Source organism: Thunnus thynnus, chromosome 4 (assembly GCF_963924715.1).
Source record: "Thunnus thynnus chromosome 4, fThuThy2.1, whole genome shotgun sequence".
Classification (NCBI taxonomy): Eukaryota; Metazoa; Chordata; class Actinopteri; order Scombriformes; family Scombridae; genus Thunnus; species Thunnus thynnus.
Genome location: NC_089520.1, coordinates 12,070,561 through 12,091,828, shown reverse-complemented (window position 1 = coordinate 12,091,828; position 21,268 = coordinate 12,070,561). Strand labels below are relative to the sequence as shown.

At 38.0% G+C, this 21,268-nt stretch overlaps 1 protein-coding gene across 2 annotated transcripts in view; it reads left to right on the top strand.

The window, feature by feature from the left end:
- tafa3a (TAFA chemokine like family member 3a) overlaps window positions 1-21,268 on the top strand; it is a 104,682-nt gene that overhangs the window by 49,121 nt on the left and 34,293 nt on the right. For both annotated transcript variants that reach the window (XM_067586732.1, XM_067586733.1), the window contains exon 2: window positions 7,742-7,854. In XM_067586732.1, coding sequence (XP_067442833.1) covers window positions 7,743-7,854 — 112 coding nt within the window. In that variant the 5' untranslated portion in view covers window position 7,742. The remainder of the gene's footprint in view (window positions 1-7,741; window positions 7,855-21,268) is intronic.

Here is a 21,268-nt window from a genome sequence, read left to right as displayed (position 1 = left end):
GGCACAAAAACACGCTTGGGGCAAATTCCATCACTTTATGGAAATGGCCATTCCCTCAATCCATTCATCTAGGGATTTAAGTAGCACGCTTTCCCGCTCATCCTGTCATTACAATCCTTTTGTAAAACAGTCGTTTCAACAGCCTTTTGGATTGGCAGCGTCTCTGCTTCTCAGACACTTTTTTGCATTTCACCTCATCATTATTATCAGGAGAAATACTCTAAAACAAGGAACAGAAACACATGTCAGACGTCTTCTCACATGCAGGAGAGGATGGCAGAGAAATTAATTGTTAACACCACGAGGGCTGCTGTAAGCATTTATAGCAATCCTTCATTAAACTACGTATCTTAGATGCAGTAGTCTGAGAACAGCAGATCATCACTGACTCTATCTCAACTAATATTTAGTTGATGTTGTCATTTAGTCTTTAACACACATGACTTCTACTGTAATTTAGACATTAACACTAATGCTCGAAATTGACATCAAATAAGCATCAGTTATAGATTCAGTGTGTGTTATATGTTGGGATACTTGGTGTTTTTCTATGCAGTTTAAATGGCTGAAAGAGATCTGATGTATAAAATACAGTCATGAGTGTTAGGTTCAATTTAGCTGTCATGCACTGAACTGAAAGAGGGCATAATGTGTTTTGACACATTGGTGTACTGAACCATTCAATGTAAAGAGATCTGAGACACAAGTCATACTGTACATACTGTAGTACACCCCTCAGGCTAGCTGGTCTTGTTAACACACATCCTGATGTTAAGTGCCTTTCTTTCACTCAGATGGGGAATTGATTTTATAAACTGTTAAGTGTTAATCACAAGGTCACTGAACTGGTTGAATACTTGACCTTGTGAGTGTTAGTTACATTTCTGCAGCGGATGTAAGTGCAGTATTTGATTTTAAGATTGAACAAAAAAAGTAGAAAATTCTGCAAATCACCAAAATATTATTTCATATGTGGATTTCACTGGGCTTTGAAGTACAACCATGGAGTTTTATAGTGTTAGTTATAACATTTTAACTCCAGCTTTCATTCATTCATTCATTCATTCCGATACATTTAATTTTGGTATCACACTTACATACATTTAATCTAACCTATAACCTCATACATTACCTCTCTGTAAAGGTTTGCTATAAAGTCATCAGAGAAATAACATTGTTTGAGATCTCTAGCCACTGTTTCATTAACCCTCTAAGCTTCTTAAAGTGTCAGTGCTCGTGGGTCAGTCAATATAAACTCATGCTGTGCAGCCAAACATTGTTCAAATCCACTAGTGCTGCATAATAATAATTACTTTCATTATCCATTAATCTGATGTCAGAAATGTCAGTTACGTCTTCAAGAGTCTTGTTTTGTCCAATCAACAGTCTAAAATCCAAAGATATTCAGTTTATTACCATGTATGACACCAAAAAGCTTAAAATCATCACATTTGAGAAGCTACAACCAGCTAATTTTGGTAATCTTTCTTTAAAAAATTATTAAGTGATTAATAGATTATCAAAATAGTTGCCTTCTCAATCAACTAATCTTTGCAGCTCTAAAATGCACATATTTTATTCTAAATTTTAACGGAGATCACAAGGTTTTCCAAAGATACCAAATATGTCACGCTGAATTTTGGGGAAATGTGTATAAAAGACATCCAGAATATTTAAATTTTATGGAATGGCAAAACCATAAAAACATGGAGTCTTGGCTTTGAATATTTCACTCGTTGCAAACATCATATACAGAATATGATACTGTCAGACAATGTGAACTGAGATGATTTTAACAGCTATAAAGCTTCTTAAGGGGGAAAGAAGAGGAAAACTGTGTGTTAAGGAGTTTATATTAATTTCCGCAGGAGCACCTGAACTTGTGATTTAATTCAAGTCGACTGATGTACTGTGTTTCAGTGAGTGTGTAATTTTGTCCATGCTTTCTATGTCAGTGTAATAGCTGTTTATGTAACTGAGGGAAGGCTTGGCCTGGGGCATGACTGCTGGTACACAACCAACTGTGTGTCATATTTAGATAAGAGGTAAACAAAAATGCCCAACATAAACAACAGCATTGGTTTTGTTTTGCCCTCCAACCACAGCAGCCACCTCGAGCTCGTCCACTCTGTGTCATGTATCAGCTGTAAACACACTTCTCTGTCTTATTGGTCCCATTGACTCACTGCTGCTACAGGGCAATAGGTGCTCTGGGGAAGCTTGATGTGTGAAAGATTGTGCGTGTTTGTGTATGTGTGTGCACATTTGTGTGTCGATTATGTCTATCCATTAGGCAGTAATCAGAGAGGAGGCTTTTTTCACAATGAGCAGCTGTGAGAATCACTCATAACAGAAAGAGCAGGGGATCAAAGGGTGTGAGGAGTGTTATTTTACTGCTGTTGCTATGCAACACAAAATTTGCCAACAGCATGCAAGCTATCTATTTAATATTAGCTGGTTATCCTGAAATAACAAAGTGGATAATGTTAAAAAGCAGAAATGACTTGCTCATTAAAACAAGGTAGTTACTCATTCTGTAATGTCTCCTTGTGTAAAAGCCACATCTCAGCCAGCACCTGTTTCTTGAAAAGGCACTCAAGTCATTTGTGGTGTTCAGACACCATTTGGCTGTTTTGATGTTTATGGTGCAGCCAGATCATATACTACTAGTATATACTACTGATGGTTTGTGAGGAAAGGTAATAACACAGAAGTAGTAGGGAGGTGGTCAGCGTGGCTGTACAAAGCCTGGGATTTGGACACTGCAGATCGGGGTTTGCATCCTACCTGCGGTTGGGTTTAGGCTACAGAAACACTAGATTAGGGAAAGATTATGGTTTTGGTAAAATACAGAAAAAATAAGCATATCTGTTTCATTGTTTACTTTTTCAATATTTGAACATGATCTTTCCCTAGTCTCGTGTATTGATATGCCCTACAATAAAAGACAAACAAACAAACAAACAAACAAACAAAAAAAAACAGAGCTTTGCCACAAGAAGATATTGTACAAATGAACATTGTGCAGAAATGTTCCATATGAAGATTTTGTGACTTTATAGATTAAATCTGATTAAATCAAATATTATATTGATAAAGAGATAATCTGCAAAGCATTACGTTTCATTCAAAACGTACTTGCTCTTGCAAATTACAGGTTTTTAAACACACTTTTTATGAAACAGTCGAGTTAGTAGACGCATTCACAAAACATCAGCCCATTATTGGATTGTACAATGAAAGTGGCCTGAAGAATTCATTAAGTTCAGTCATATGTACTTCTGTATATAATGTAGTTCTAGAGAGATGAGAACTCCAGCAGCACTTGTAGTATGAAGAACAACTTTATTAGTTGACCGATGCGTTTCGGCTTGTGTCCTTCATCAGGGTCTTCATAAAACACATTACAAACACCATTTAAATAAAGTAAGTTGGGTATGAAAAAAGGTAAAAAAAAGTTAAAAAATATAAAAGACAACCAATCATATACATCTAGACACATATCGGCCAATGGGGCATCTACAAAGATGGGTTGGATATATGGTCATGTGGCTTCAGGCTAATCGTTATGTAATAATGTAGCTCTAGTCAATTAATAATCTAATGTTCACTGAAACCTTACATGTACAGTTTGTTAGGGTGTAACCGTGTAATAAATACACAACATTTAATTAATTTAATTTAATTTAATTTAGTTTAATGCACAAAAGCTGCACAGCTTGGAGAAGATGAAAATAATAAAACATAGCTGCATCCAAACTGATCGCCTCACTAATTGTGTGCCTCCAGCATGTAAAAATCAGCCTTAACCTATCTCAAAATAGATTTACCCTGATCAGGCCATTTCGTGATGAGCCACCTGGTCTCAGTGTCACATCCATCAGGTGGAATAATTTCCCTTTAACCAGCTCCATCAGGCCACCTGAACACTACCAGACACGAGATGGAAGTTGTAATATTAGATGCTAAATTTAAATCTTGTTTGGAATAAAAACTGGCCTTCTGCTGCCCATCCCCAAAAGCTACAAGCAGTCACAGACTTACAGCTAGACATTTCATTTTCAACAAGGATAGTGGCATGCCCTCAAATTCCAATTACCTCTGAAATTTCAGCTGTCACAGCAGATTTCTTCTTATTATTGTCAATAACTGCAAATGAGTAAAATTAAGAAGTAAGACTGAGAACAGAGGCTGAAATGTGTAATGTAGGTCTAATATTCCATTTTTAAGATAAATAGAAGTGTAAGAAATTAAAGTTGATCAAATGAAAGTGAGGTGGAACTATGGAGTCCATTAGAAATGAAGCACAGTGTTAGTTCAAGCACAGTACTGAAGTTAATTGGCAGTTTGGTATGTCTAATATGCTTTACAACCATTGGCCCAATCACAACTGAAAGGGCAGTAACATCCAGTCATGTTCAACGTCGCACTTATCACTGTTTTCTCTGCTGATTATGCCTAGTGTGGTATTTCCTGTTGTTGATTTAAGAATAATGTTCATATGTTTATTAGGGGGATTAACACTCTATGCAGAATCCTTGTTGCTGCTTGGATTCTTATAGAGCTCCCTCAAAGAACAAAACCTTTTTTTTTTTGCCAAATCTAACTGTAGCCATTTTCTACAAATTGTCAGTTCCTTGTGTCTCTGACTGAAGTACTGTATTTTGAGCAGTGCTCCAACTTTGTTCTACCAAAGTGAAATATGTTTTTGTATGACGTTACTACATCATCTGGTCTGATGTTGTAGGTGGGATGTGTTGGTGTTGTGCCAAACTTCAAGGTCTACAGGTGAAAGTGAGTCTTCTAAATCTGTGGGCGTTAATTGAAGTGATTAGTCTCTAATGAACCGACCAAGAGATGAAGTCAACCACTTCAGTTACACTGGGTACAGAGGTTTGGTTGTGTTTTATTGTGTAGATGGAGGAAATCATAATGGCCAAGTGTTGAAGCCAGTGTGAAGTTTGCTTACGATGCAGTTCATTAACTGGCCACAAGAAGTTAAAGGTACCTTTTGCAGCTGTTTTATAGACAAAGTGATGTTTATACTCACAGTTTCTTACCAAAATACATTATGTTTATCCTTGAGGCCCAATAAACTTGTTGAACACCTTCTTAGTCAAACATTTGCAGAGCAGATTCTTAGAAAAACCTGAAATTTACATTGTTCATATCCATGTTTGTTTGCTAGCAGTCTTCTTCCTTGCCTTTGTTGGCACATCACTACTTTTCTTGGCAAGTTACCGCCACAAACAGTCGATCAGTGTAATGGTGTGAAACCATCAGCAGGACTTCACATCACATCACCTGCTTGCACCCCAGCATGTGTGGAGGTCCTCGTGTTTGTGCACTAGCTACTAATTAAATGTGGACTCACTCTTAGAAACATTGCTCCATAGTGTCACAATGGGTCAAAAACTCCCATGGGGTACCTTTAAAATCTGAAAATGTTTTTCGTATTAACATCAAGAGGAACACCCCAACCTTAGTCAAGAAACACATCAATACATTTGACGTTTGACTCAAAATTTATTCTTATGATATGTGTCTTGGTGGTTGTTTAAACTTGATTTTTCTGTGGATATTGGGACTTATGTACATAGATGTGACTTTATAGGCTGAGTTTGTCTTAACTGACACGTGTTTCAACTCATTACAGTCAGATGTTGGGTGCTGCTTGTTTGCACCTACTTCTCCCCCTTGCCCACACAGCAGGCTTATTTGGCCTCAACACCAAGACAGTAATGCCTGTAAACCTAAACCTCAGGCTTCAAAGTTTCCCTTCAGAAATCTGTTGGTGATATTACAGACTGTCTATGTGCTCATAAGATCCAAAAAGCATCAGCTGTCTGATACTGTACAGAATTAGTCTCCTGTTACGATTTCACCCAGCTCTGGCTGTCAGTACAAAGGCAGTCACAGCAAAACATCTCTCTCATGCTAGCCCCTGCCAGATATGCAAGAGTTGATCTATTTGCATGAAACCAAGCATTTTACTAATTTGAGTGGCTGCACTGGAACAGAGTTCAAAGCAGAGCTGTGATTTGTGACTGTCTTCCTCACGAGAGAGGAGAGCAGTTCTGTTGGCAGTAAGATGAGCCACTGATTGCATTGCTTGTTCTGTTCTCTGCGGGCCTCTCAGATGGAGATGGAGAGTATTACTGGACAACAGGCCTCTGAAAGTACATGAAGATTACCGAGCCGAGCACAATAAGACAGACCACACAAACAGCATTACTCACCTCCCAGTTAGCAGCATGGCAGCAAGTGGGAGAAAAGGAGACAGAAAGCATAAAAAGACTTCATTTATTCTAGCTGTCTTGATGTTATGAATGGCAGTCTATATATAGTTTCTAAAATTATTGCTGAATGTGTTATCAGATCTATACAATACATGCAGTACATCTCATTATACTGTATATCACAATATATGAATGCAGATTAATATTTTGTTCAATCAACATGATTTCAATAAAAATGTATTCGATTATCTTTTTGCTAAAGAAAGCACAAAATGTAGGGGCTAGATTGGCACAGTAAAGGCTTCACCATATTGTGGCACAGCAAAATCTGTATGTACTAGCCCTGCAAGTATAGTAGAGACTAGGTAAATTACTGTGGCTGGTGAGCTAATTGCTAACGCTCTAGCCAGCTGGAAACGCGCTACCACTGTTCAGTTTCTTTCTATTCTCTCTGTGCTGTGATCTTTATTCCCCTCTGGCATTCAATAAAAGGTAATTGAAGCGGGAAAAGAATTTCTCCCAGCTATCGAGCTTGCTAACTGTACCAGTGTTGACTCCTGTTTCATAACTCTCATAAGCATTCCTCTTTTGTGGAGCAGTTCATTCTCCAACAGAGGAGGGTTAAATAAAAGTGGATGGAGCAACACAGCTAATAAGCTGCGATAGCTTCTTCCATTTTGAACTCACAAGCACTGAAAGGGACAAACTGTCAAGAAGACTTGCGTAGTCAAAAATTGCATATCAAAGTTCACCATAGTTCAGTCTCAGAACCCATGAGCTATCTGACAATGATTTAGCCTCTGGGGGCAACAGCCAAAATTTTGGGGCTTCCGGTGTAGCTAGCGGATATCTGCACAAAGGATAACGGATATCCGGGCCAAGACTTCCTCTTCTGTGCACCAGTCATTGTCTATAGTCTGATTAGCAACTTGAGACAGTCCAAACGACATTTTGGCTAATTGCTATAGACAGATATATGCATATGAATGCAGATAAATTTTTTAAAAAAGCAAATAAAAATCATTGTCAGATGATAGCTGATGGGTTCCGAGACTGCATTTCGGCCGATGCTTTCCGCCTCTTTTGCTCTCTACACAGACTGTTTACCTGCATGCAACCAAAGCCCGCTCAAACGTGATATAATTGCTACGATTCCATTGAAATGAACTAATTTAGCCACGAAATTTCACAGTGTGAATGCTAGTGTGACTGAGGCTTAATAGAGGGTTTTTGCTGGTATGTGCTGTTATGATACTTATTTATATTTGGCTGTTCTCTCAGTTCAGCTCTCAGCAGGCTAATCCGTAACACAGCAAAGGCATCCACTTAAAGCTCTGTAGATCCAAGCTTTGTGATTTCAGGAGTTACTCTAATTGACCACCTCTGACTGCCAAGCCAAAGCTTTGGCAGCTCGTTGGCATGAGCCCAAGTGAGCAAGCCTACACATCTGAGTGTTCATGTAATGCAAATATGGCTGACCACCGGTGATTTTTTTTTTACAGAATGCGGGAGAGGGACCTACAGAGCATGTGCAGAAGGGCGCTGCTGCTGACCGTCTGTATGGTGTCTCTCTGGGGACAACTGACCAGTGCATCATCACACAGAAGCCACATAGGTAAGATGCCGCATGTTTGCTGTTTTTTCTCCAGGGATTGATGGCTGAACATGGTGCTCTCTTTCAGAAAACAATTTTTATTCATAATGCACAAAAACAAACATTCACACCAGGATGTATTGCTCTGGGCATCTTGCCCAGAACCACCAAAGCCTGCTACTACTGACTGATCAACAACTCCGCTGGAGAAGCTGAGGATTAAAGGAAAGTATTCATTTAGTAATTGTGTTTATTCCTATTTTCTTATTACCGTTATTGCCTATAAAAAGACTTAAGACGAATCCAGAAAACAGTTTTTAATGTGTTTCTTATTGAATAATGTGAACTTTTGACTTACAGGATGGCAGGAGAACTGACAGCAGCAGTATCAGACTGTGGCAAATACACCAGCAGGATAGATATTTCACATTCATCAATGCCAGTAGGAACAAAAACAAACAAACAAACAAACAAACAAACTAGTACACACATTGTCTGGTATAATCCTTTACATTTCTTGTTAAACAGACTTTAATAGCCATTGTTTAGGGAAGACAAAGCATCACTCATTAATGGTCTCAGCATATGTTTTATTCTGCAATGTTTTCCCAGGGATTTAAACTGACAACCTCTCTGTCATAGACTATAACAGAGAATCCCTTGTTAGATGCTTTTAGAGGTTTTATTAAAATAGAGAAATGAGAAAGATATAGCATTTTATATATGCATAGTGTGCAAAATTTTTTGGCATGTAACGGAATGGACTTGGCAGAAATGGAACATAATATTCATAAGTATGTTTTAATCAGTGTATAATCCAATGAAAGTAAGAGTTGTTGTGTTTTTGTTACCTTAGAATGAGCCCTTTATATCTACATAGGGAGCAGGTCCTCTTCTACAGAGCCGGCCATGTTGCACTGCCATGTTTCTACAATAGCCCAGAAAGGACAAACCAAACACTGGCTCTAGAGAGAGCCTTTGGCATTTTTCACGAGTTTTGTGGACACCGTAGGTTCTCCTATATGCATGGAAGGGAGGGGGGGAGGGTGGAGAGGTGTATTCACCTCACCGCTAGATGTCATTAAATCTTACACACTGGTCCTTTAAGTTTCTAAAATTATAATTATACATCTTTTTTTTTTTTTTTTAACCCAGAACAATAAATGAATCAAAATAAGACAGTAAGATGCTTCATAACAAATATGATACATCAACTTGTAACATATCACATGTAGGGTGATTCAAATAAGTTACAACTGAGTTATTTCACTGGCCACATTGTAAATAAATTGGTACAGCAGTCACAGTGTGGCACAACTAATTCTTTACAGCCCAGTTCAGTCACATGTGCAGACCACATTCATCTCACCGATTGTTTTCAAAGAAACTGATATAATTAGCAGAGCTGTCTTGGTTTGTCTGCTCACCAGCAAGACAAAGATGTACTGTAAGGTTGCGTTTTGTGCACGTGGGAATTCAACAGTTTGGCAGTCATGCAAGTCAAGCATCACAAGAAAAAAGTAATACCAGTACAGTAACTGTGTGCATGCATGTGTGTGTGTGTGTTGGTGTGTATATGTATGTGGCAGGGGACAAGACCTTTCAAAGCGATTTCCTTTAATGGAGAGATGGCCTGATCCCTGGGCGTAACGGCAGAAACTGTGACTACACATTGAAATAATGAGCCTTATTCCACTGGAGGACAAATAGCACACCATGGCTGGAGGAAAACAGCCTCACGTTAGCAAAAGATGACCAAAAACAAAAACATGACCAGCAAAAAGACTTTGATAAGACAACAAAACACAGGTCCATGACAGGAGGGACTGCATGCAGAGGGAATACACATTATATGAAAAACAATGCAAAATAGCACGTGTCTTATCGAGATGTGTTTCAAATCAAGTCAAAGACAGCAGAAGAAAAATCTGTGGCAGCAGAATGAACTCTGTCAGGCTATTTTTTGGCTTCAGCAGCTGTTAAATAATTTTACAGTTTAGTAGCTTCATTTCAGATTCACCTGTAGAACAACAGAAAAGCTGTTTTTCCCTTGTGACAAAATTAAGGGAGACACATCAGGACTTGGGAAGCTACTGATCAGATTTTGATCAAACCATTTTATGACCCATTTTTTAAATTGACCTGAGGAGGGCACCACTACATTAATTTTTCTGTTGCTTTGTCCCAAAACTAAACTATATACTATTAATATAATAATAAACATACAATATATACCAGTGTTCACAGTATACTGTTTTGGCAGTAATTACACAAACAATGACTTGCAGTAACTACAAATAATACAAGACTTGTGCTACGAGACATCAGTCAAACTCTTGACTTTGGAAATTCGCTGCTGATGTAAAATTTCGAAAGTTAACGAGAAAGCCAGTGCTTCATGTTTCTGTTTTCACTACCCAAAATTACTTTTAATTTTTTCCATCTGTATGCGTCTTTATACTTTCATACTGTAGGACTACAGAACTTTTTTTATGGCAGATACCAATACGTCAGCAGTAAAAGCACAGGTATTACTATGACATTAAGAACGACTGCTTTCCATTTATCTGAATTAGTTCCAGGGCCATGATAATGTGCATGCTTACTTGCATGGCTTACTGGGACACTTCATTGAGCAAATCCATTGTTAATGTTAATGTTACTTATACTTGTGTGTTTCATTCTATGATAAGTCAAAATATCTGCTGTTAAAAATGCCGATAAGCTGTGTCACAATTACATACATGATGATTCTAAGCAAGTCTTCAATAGTGAGTTAAAACTGAAATATGACTAATTAAATGTACTCAAAAAAGTCAGTATGTATGCTCTAGGAAATGGAAAACCAACTCACAGCTGTAAAAAATTAAAACAAATTGGGAATGATGGTGAGACAGCTTGAGCAAGATCTTGGGGAAAAAAAGTGCTATATACTAATTGTCATACTATGCCGTGTTTGCAATTATTATTTAAAAAAAAAAACACTTTTCTGGTTTTGACGAACAGGAGATGACATTAGACTTGCACCAAAGCCCATCAATCAACAATGCAACGCATCTGCCAATTAATCAAACAGAAAATGGGGTTTTCTTTTAGACTTAATACTCATTAAACTAACCATAGTCCACAATTATTCATATTCCTTCCAGTTTTGCATTTTATTGTTGGAAAATACTGCAGAAATGTTTTTTTGGCATGCATACTGACTGTTTTGAATATACTTTTATGTTGTCACTTTTCAAGTCTTAACACATCATGTACTTTGTACCTTGCTCAAACTTAATGTGTACCGTGGAACTGGGACATAGACGCAGGTAGATTGATATCCTTCCGCGCACGTATTGCCTCATTTCTTTTCCCCTTTTACTCATGCATGCGTTCAAGAAACATGAGATAACACAGACTGTGGCCAAAAGTATACAGACAACTCTGTCCATTTTGTGTACGTTTGGTCAGGGATAGGCCCTTTAGTTTAAATTAAGGGAAGTCTTAATTCTACAGTATACAGTGATATATTGGTGTGCTTCCACCTTTGTTGCAATATTTTGGGTAAGGTCCTTTCCTTTTTCAACAAGATGATGCACCAGTGTACAAAACAAGTCTATGAAAAAAAAGGTTTTCCAAGTTTGGTGTGAAAGAACTTGACTGGTCTGCACAGAGCCCTGAACTGAACCCCATCCAACACCTACATCAGTACCCAACCTCACTAATCTCACTAATTAGGATCTCGTGGCTGAACAGGAGCAAATCCCTGCATGCTTTTGTGTAACCTTTCAGGTCAGTCTTTGGGAAACAATTTCCAAAAGTCTATTTGTTTGGAATATCTTATCGGAAAACACAGAGGCTGGGTTTGGAATCACATATGCAATGTTCCAAAGTGTCCACATACTTTTGGCCATGTATTGTGATAGCTTTTTCTGCAGCTGCAACTCCACATCATTCACGGGGGATTACATGTTTACTTTTCACCTTCTCATGTGATAATCTAATCAATACATTCATTTTTTTCTGACTATATTTGATCACTGTAGACTGACAGTAGAGTGGTGTATCCCACTTGTTTGACTGCAAACATATCAGATAAACCCTTTAATCTTCCGGCTTACATTGCTGTCTCTTTGGTTTTGCATTTGTCCCGCTGTCGTGGTTTGTGCACTTATTCCTGTGATTTATTAGGAGAGAGAGAGAGAGCCAACACAAGTAGTCTGCCCCTGTTCCCCCTGGGCTGTACTGACACTTAGGTAATCACGCAGCCTGTCCCTGAGCTACGGAGGTCAAGTCAAGGTGGGCCCAATAAACAAACCTCTTTAGCCCCTCTGTTTATTGAGGTGGGGGCTTTGCCAAAGCAATTGAACCGCTCACCATAGCCTGACTGGAGCATACTGAGCTTACAGCGCTCCCACATAACCCCCGTAATAAGACCACTGCTTCCCCTAGAGCACCATCTACATTCATTAGCTAGTCATGAAAGAGTGGAGAGGGAGAGGAAGGGCGAGAGAGTGTGCGAGAGGAGAGTGGTCTGGAGCGAGAGAGCGAGCGCTGTAACTAGTACCTTTTGGCTGTACAATTTGTTTCTGTACCGTCAATAGGATTTCGACTGATGATGTGACAAGGTCAAATGGGAGGCTCATTACTCAGCTATTTAGATAATCTTATACTTTTTTTTTTCTTAACAGTAACTCACCCTGTCTCATTAAAAAAAATAATAATGAAGTTCTCTGTGGTTTGCTGGTCAGTGTCTGTGAGGGCAAATGCTGAAATGTGGTAGAGAGGAAAACAGTCGTGAAAAACACATTTCCCACTGAGGCTGTGTGATGCAACGCGGCAGCAGCTCCCTCTTATTGAGATAAAAACACTCTAAGCAGTGCTGTTTACAGGTCGTAAACTCTGTTACATTTTTAAATATGCATTGAGCCACATGGCATGTGGATAGCTCCACAAATTGGAATCAAAATGACTTTGGAGCTCAGGTTTACGCTGGGTTTAAATGAAGGTCCCGTTCTATATTCACACGCACACAAGGGGCCATGTTGCCTTATTAATAAGATAAAACTGTGCACTGGCTCTCATTTGAATTCAGTGGAATATTTCCATATTTGCTTATGGTAGAGACTTTCTAAAAACTGTGTGATGCACTCTAATGGCTCATTCTCAAGCTGATTTTTGTGCTTCAGGGGATTTTTTTGTATTCTATGCAAATTGGCTTCAGCTTTTTTTCCCTCTTCATTTTCAGTGTTCATATTAGGAACAAACTGATTCTCCAGAGCCCAAATTAATGGTAGAGTCCAACAAAAACTTTATTTTATTTTGCCTGTCATTAACTTTTTTTTCTCTACTCTGTCTCAGTCAGATTATTTTTTGGAAACAATATATTAAGATGTGTCACATCACTTGAAAATTAAAATATACTTTCTAGATAAATTAGAATTGTTTCCCTGTGCTGGCACAGAAGAAGTCTGTAAGGATGTGAGCTTTTTGTGCTTGATGGATGTTGATGAGAACCAGGCATCAGCAGATACTTTTTTAGTGTTATAAAGGTTTAGATTATTTTAGAAATTCAAAATAATACAATTTCCGACAGTCCAGCTTTGAATAGCTGTGGGGTAGATTTAAAGCCCAAACGCACTGAAAGCAATAAATGACACGCCTCATTTGATGCTCCTATGGTGCACTGCAGGCATCAGATTTGAAAAGCCAACACCACAGAACCAACACAGATTTGTCCTGGTGTTCTTTCTATTTAATGCTGCACGAGTTGGATGTAATGAATGAATGAAAAGGAGAAATGCAGAGGAGGAAAATGAAACTAAGTTTAAGTGTTTCCACGGTAAATCATCTGTTGAGTGTTTGATGGTTTTTATTTGTGCGTTAGAACATTTTATTTCTCTTATTCTCCAGCTTTCCGCTCCCTCTCCTTGCTTGACCACTGCCGCGCTGTCTCTCTATTTTTTCAGCTGCAGAAAAAAACAGCTTTGGTTGCTGTGTCCTCTTTTAACGCTCCAAAATCGAAACAAGGTCGGAGTAGGGGCGTCAAGGCAGTTTGATGTGCCTCATAAAGCTTTTCGTGCATGTCCGGCCATTTAAAACAATAGGTGTACTTCAAAATGTGCACATCAGATTCTTTCGGTGCGTTTAGTCATTGGGTTTTGAACAATAAATTAATTGTTCCTTTCTGTTGATAGTAGCAACCCTATATTCTATAACAGCTGATCTACAGTATGTCCATGCAAATATTGACAGGCATCTTTTCTCTTCTCTGTAGGTACTCTTTTATTACAATTGTTGAATGTCTGTTATTGATTTTGTAGAATTAGTTTTTCTTTGATTAGCTTACTGCCAACCAAACTAGCCATGTAAGAGCTATCTGCTAAAGTTTTGCTAATTTAGCTACTGTTAAGGCCAGTTTAGACCAAAGATGAGTTGATGAGTTGAAACTTGCAACTACATGCAATGCACTGGCACAACGTTCTGAAACCTGCCAGTTTACAACAATGCGACTAGACAAGATGTGTATCGTTTCCATAGCAATGACTCTCTGTGTACTTCTGTTCTTACTGCCATCTTTTCAGGCTTTTTTGTAGCTGGATAATTTGTAGCGTCTTAAAATATGAATGAGGATAGTGATAGTGAGTTACTTGCTACAGTTGCAGTTTAAGCATCGATGAAGAGGCGAAAACATAAAAAAAACTTTGCCATTTCAACCAGCTGACGGCTTGTAACTGACTTTACCAGCTGACTTTGCTACGAGTTGATTGGCTGTTGAAACAGGTGACGTGCCTTATGTTCTAAAACCAGCCAGTAGAGACTTGACGAGCTGAGTCACAGACGATGCCATCAGCAGACTTGAGTCGAGCTGAGACAGTCCAGCTCACATTGCTGCAGCTTTTCCCTGCAATGTTCTGCAGTGCATTTTACTCTTATTTTTGCTCTTGTGAACTTTATGTGTATTTTTTACCAGATTAATTACTTAATGTGTTTTACTTCCTAGGAGAACTTCATGTTTAACTTCCAGAGGTGATTGCCTAGTTTGCCTTTTCCTGTCATCAATCAATCAGTCAATTACTTTATTTGTCCCCCAAAGGGCAATCGGTTGTGCAGCAGTCTAACACAGGATAAAAACACAAAGCAAATAAACACAACATATAAATATCACAACATCAAATAAATACAAAAGAAAGCAGAGTACACACGTTAAAACTCTGTCTTTGGGTCCCGATTAGGTTTGTGTGCTCAAGTCACCTTTTCCTCACAGAGTTAAGTTAAGGGGATGAAAGAGATTTTATTAGTTTTTGCTAATGGGACTCTAGAAGGACAGCCGGAAGGTAAGATTTGAAACTCTGGATATAGAGGATGGGAGCTGTCACCCTGAATGGATTCTGCTTTCTTTAACAAGTGTTTGTTAAACAGAACAGACTTTTTTGTTGAGTACCAGTGATTTTGCTGCAGACATTTATTACTCTATTCAGAACATTTTTTTTTCTCTTTGACAGTAAGAGAAGAATACCAACAGAAAAAAGTAAGAACTGATTCAATAAATTGTTGTTATTATTATTATTATTATTATTATTATTATTATTATTATTATTATTATTATTATGTTTTCACAGTTAGTCATGTTAAAGCCATATAAAATTAAACAGTAAATTTATTATATATCAGGAGACATGGTCACAGCCAGAGGAAGAAAAGGCCCAAAAGAGAGCTATAGTGTAGGAGAACTGTCATGACTACTAAACAAGAGACTGGTTTTACTGGCCGTTCCACAGGTCAGTTAGTGCCTTATACTGTGTCCTAACTGAATGCGATGCGAGCGAGCGAGCGCCAGTGACAAAATCAGTTTGATTGCTTTGTTTGGCTAGAGGGAGATTTATATTGTATGTGATTTCCAGTAAAGAAACTAATAATAGAATCTAAATATCACAATATAAGAAGTGTGTTTTCTGTTTAAAAAAGTACAAATGTAGGAAGATAGCAAGTACTCAGCCATCTTTTACTTGAGTTGTTACGTCTCCAGTTTGATCACAAGCGCACAGCTGATAATCACCATAGCAACGGTCGCTGAGGATCATGGGTAGGCTAATGTAGCTGCTTCCGCTATCGTACAAAACTGACAAAAATACTTGATTTCTAAACCAAAATTGCACGGTCTTTTGAATGTGGTTTTCTGGATTTTCGTTGGGAAACAAAAAAAGGAATAGATCACGTGATTTCGTTTTTCGTTTTTCGTTTAAAATGAAAAAAGGAAAAACCCCTGTGACTTCCGTTTTTGGTTTCAAACGCAAAAACAAATTAGCTTGATGTCCGCAGACCTGCCCAATGTTCAATCCAAAAAGGAATAACGATAAAACAAATTGGCAAAAAACAAAAATGGGCTGGGTTTGATTGTTTTTTTGTTATTTAATTCTGACACCAAAAATGTATTTTTGTTTTTTGTTTTGAAACAAATAACAGATTTACCGTTTTTTGGTTTTTGAATCACAAATGAATTACGAATTATCCGATGATACCCGGACCTATTTGGACGCTCGCTTGTTGTTAGGACATGGTGTTATTTTTCATTTCAGCTACACAAAGTAAAGCAAAACAATTTAAATTATGACAGATTTTGATCTAAGCTAAAAGAACCCACATTCTGTAAATTTTCTACCACATTATTCCTCATCAGGAGCTTCAGAATTTGAGCTCTTCCACTTTTCTGGCTCATAAAGTTCCCTGTAATACAGTATATACTATATCTAGATCTCTGTTGTTGTGTGATAGCAGCATAATTAAAACCAGATTTTATCGTTTAAGAAATATCACAGAGCTTTTTATCCCAGGAGGATGATGAAGAACTTGTCCATGCTTTTTACTAGTTTTAACTAGAGAAAGGAAACAAGACTATATAAAACCTGTGCTGAGGTTGTTACACTGGCTTCCAGTAAATTTTAGATTGTAAAATTTTAATGCTCGTTTTTTAGGCCCCACATGGTCTGGCACCCCAACATTTCACTGATTTTTTTTGGTCTTAATTATTTCATTTTATTCCTACTTTCTTAATGGTTTTTAACTCACATGTATTGTATGTGTTTGTTTTCATTGTGTTTACTTATGTCTTATTTTTTTTCTTGTACACTATCCACATAGTTTTTGTGGTTGCAACTTCCGTCGTCCCTCCATGCTCTGTGAAGCACATTGTTCTTCCACATGGAATGAAATGTGTTATATAAATAAAGTCTTGCTTGCTTTGCATACATCCGCCCGCCGCACATTCCACATAGCAGGTCAGCATGGAACCCTTGCCCAGGGATAGCATGACATTATACTAAGCGGCGGCTGAGCAGGTCACCCCCACCCTGGGGATGTGCTGGGATGCGGCTGCAGAGCATTCGTCCTGACATTTGGAGAGCAGGTGGACGACACAATGGTGGACGGAGATTGCGAGTAGAGGGAGATTGAGATGGAGATGTGGAGCTGTTTGAGATGCACTGTGGGGATGACAGAGGTCAGCTCGCCCCATCTCCCGGTGGCAGCTACTGAGATTAGAAAACCATCAAACGTCCTCTGCTATACGCATCTGAATGGCAGCTGTATAGATGAGCCATGAGTGGCTGTGTGTGGCCTTGGTTGTATCCTCTGTGTGTGCAGTTGTGTAGCCAACTGAGGGGAGCAGGGGGATAGAGTATGTGCGGAGAGAATGTCAATAGTTTTATTCACATTCTCAGAGGAAATCAAAGTTCACTCCTGAGCTTGTTCTTTTTATCATGTGTGTAATGTTATGGTGATAAAAACAGATACAATGTAGAGTTTAAAGGGAAATTCTGGTTTTATGCAATTGAGGTCTTATTTTTGTAGTTTTTTTCATCATTCTTATTGGTAATAATAACATTACACTCATCAAGTTGATGGTTGAGATTTGGGTCAAATTTGTCTTTTGTCTAGTTTGAAATATATCAGGTCCTCTTCGGGGAGTTGTGTGTACATACTGTACACTTTTTCTGTGCAATGATGCATTGATTACATTGATTACAGACATTTTAGTCTCGCTCACTTTCAGTTTTACCTCCAAATATTGGTTTAGACCAACAGTTCCTAATCTTTTTTGTCCTACCCCGCAGCCCTATCAGATAGTAAACATTCATTTTATCCCATTGTTAGATGGGACAGCCTCATCAATATGTTCAAAAGTTCTTCATGGCAGAGAAAACACAATGGGTGCAGTAAATTTGTGGCTGCGCATGTGAATCCACAAAAGACACAGTGATTCTGTGATTCTGAGTCTCTGTTTTAAACTTGGTCTCTTTTCTCTTTTTGTCAGTAGTTAATGACTTTTCAAACGTTTATCCATTCCTTTTACGGATGTACGAGCAGAAATCCAAATTTCCTGGAATTGTTAAAAAAACAAAACCAAACTGTAATTATAAATCTTTCAGTTGTACCTTTTGAATCCCCTTCAAAGTGCTATCCTTGAGATGCAATACACTTGTCCCATTGCTAGAAACATTTCCTGTTGTCATCTTTTGTCACTGTGTACAGAGCAATTCTTCCTGGATTTCTTCCACGGTGGTGAATCATCTCCCTTTCAGTCCCAATTTTAGTCTGACCAAACTGTAGGCATATACCTAGTGGCAAATCCAATAACTGCACCCTACTCCTGTGCTATCAATGGCTTCCAGGAATGTTTGGGTCCCCCCTTATCTACCCGTCTGCTAATTCATTTTCATGAAATCCCAATCACAACAAGACTTTTATTATAACTGACTGATTGACGGCATTCAGCCCAGTAGCTTGAAGGTTACTTGTTACAATATGTATGATAGTTCATCAAACTAATTTGTAATCCTATTAGTGAATTAATTTTCCTCCTTTACAGTAATATGTGGATGTATATTTTTTTTGATAAACTGTCTTGTTTACAACCTGATTGTCTGATCACAATGCTACCGTGTTTCTTGATCTTAACAATTAACATGATGAGCACAATAAATGATAGTAATGATCGCCAAGATTACAATAGTAAGAGCCATATTGGAATCACCAGTAACCAGAATTTTACTTTATTGTCAGTGTTTCCACTCTGCCTGCATTGTAAAATGTGTCTCAGTGTTTCATTGTGGCAGGTATATGACGCATACTGTGCCAGAATCAGCATATGCCAGCAGTCTTCTATCTCCATTCCCTCTCTAATTACAGCTCAAATGTAAACCCATTATCCCTCGCCACATTATGAGTTACCTCTAGCTATTCTGAAACTCAAAGAAATGAGGATTTTTGGATTTTGATAGAAATCGAAAGAGAGCCTGGTGATAACGATTTGAGCTGATGAATGCAATTAGTGGAGAAGTGCTAACAGCACGGCGGTAATTGGGTCTTACAAACTAAAAGCCTGCCCTTACCCAGCAATTAGAGCAACCTCCTTTAAAGTTAGTCGATTGTATTGCTGTTAATGGTCTATGCTTGGTTGAAGCTTAGCACGAGGAGGTACAGTCCTCTTTCAAATTGGCCACGGCTACGTTCCTTATCTCAGGGTTTCTGTGCTCTGTTGAAATTTTAATGTGTTGAAAAATTTTGAAGTGATTAATTTGATAGTGACGGTGATTCACTGCTCCACAGACTGTGTGATATGAGAGGCAGTTTGATGCTTGTTGCTACAAATCATTAACTTTTGAATTAGTAACTTTGTATAGTTTATGTATCATAGCACCATTGTTCGGCTCTCAAACATATTATTCTCATGCTTTGGTAATATTGCTATAATATTAAAGAATTGAGGAGAAAGCTACACATTATTCAGATGTAACTTTTTATTTTTTAATTCTATGAGTTAATGTTTCAGCACATACTGCCGCCTTCTGGGTGAAAACTACAAATCACCTAACTGACATACACAGTATATTAGACAGATGCTTCAAATCAGTGAGCTCACAGGGAAATGATCATGAACAGAAAGGTCTGTATTCCGCAGGGAGGCCATTCATAGACATTTGTTATTATTCTGCAATATTTATTCTGCCTTTATTGTACCTTAAATTTAAAACATTTGCTTGATGAATATTTACAATTCACCTTTGTTGTTTCTTTCCTTGACCTGAAGTGTTGTATGTGTAACTCGGATGCATATGTTTTTTTAAACCTATTGCTTACTTTGTCATTTTTTACTGTTTTTTCTGTTTGGTGCTGGTTTGTAGAATATGGACCTATTAATGTTGGAGGCCTTTCATGGTTATGAATGAATTTTTTATAGATGAATCCTGTTTGTAAGCAAGAGTAAACAATCCGCCATTCAACAAGTCCTCCAAATTAAACAACAAAATACATAATTTGTAACTACTCTTTAGGACGACACATTGAACTGTTTTCTGATATGACAACCCTATCGGCAGCTCGACATCATTTGTCACTGGTTTCTGAAACTGCTATAAATTACTGTTGAAAAATAAATCAGTTTTCTGATCTGGTTAAGCCTTGTTTGGATTTAGGCACAAAAAGGGTTAAGGTCTTGTGGTCCCAGTTCCATTCGTCGTCATGGTTACGATAATAATAACCATGTGATTAAGGTTAGGGAACAGCAGCATTCATGGTTTAAGGACACGAAGGTTGATTTTCAGTTGGAAAAAGGATACAAACAGCCGTTTTAAAGTAATTTGCTCAGGACTGACAAGAGTCAGTTACTATGGCAGCTACAGTAGAGGGTTTTGTCACTTGAACCATATTATGTTTTGGGGGATTTGCTGACTGATTAAGGTAAAGGATAAGGATTTCATTTTTCAACACAAGACATTTGTCATGGAAATCCTGTAGAACCTGTTACATGTTGTAAAGTTTATGATCTAAAATACAGAAAATTTCCAACTAACTTTACTCCAGTTTTAGCAGACAGCTACATATATTTTAGCTTTGGAAAAAAAGAACTCTCCAAGCATCTCCTCATATTTTGTTTGCATGATTAGCAGCATACCAAACATCCAATCAGAAACTGCTAAAGACCGAGCAGCCTGCCAACACAGGGCTGATAGTGAGCTGCAGCCCTGCACATATCTTGTTAACTTCATACTCTCTGATGTTTCCTGGCTATAGACTATTCCTATGTTAATGTTATTGGTTCGTCAATATGAATCACCTGTTGTAATGATTATATGCGGCAGCAGTCCGGTAATTTGTTTGTTGTCCTGCAGGATAAACAAACTTTGAGCTTACCCTCTTCCCTTTAATGTTTCTGTGTAAGCACCAGCTGTAAAATAGGTGTTCAGCTGTTCAATTCTTGTCCTGTATCTAGATGCAAAGGAGAAGAGTTTGGTCATCCTCTCATTCTTATATGGGTCATATAAGAGTCCTAAATTGATATGTTTATATACAAAAGGTCACATCTAATTTAGGGCAATTAACACTTAACTTTGTATAAAACTACAATAAGATACAGTTCATTTACCATGGTCTCTTAATGTGTACAGGAAAT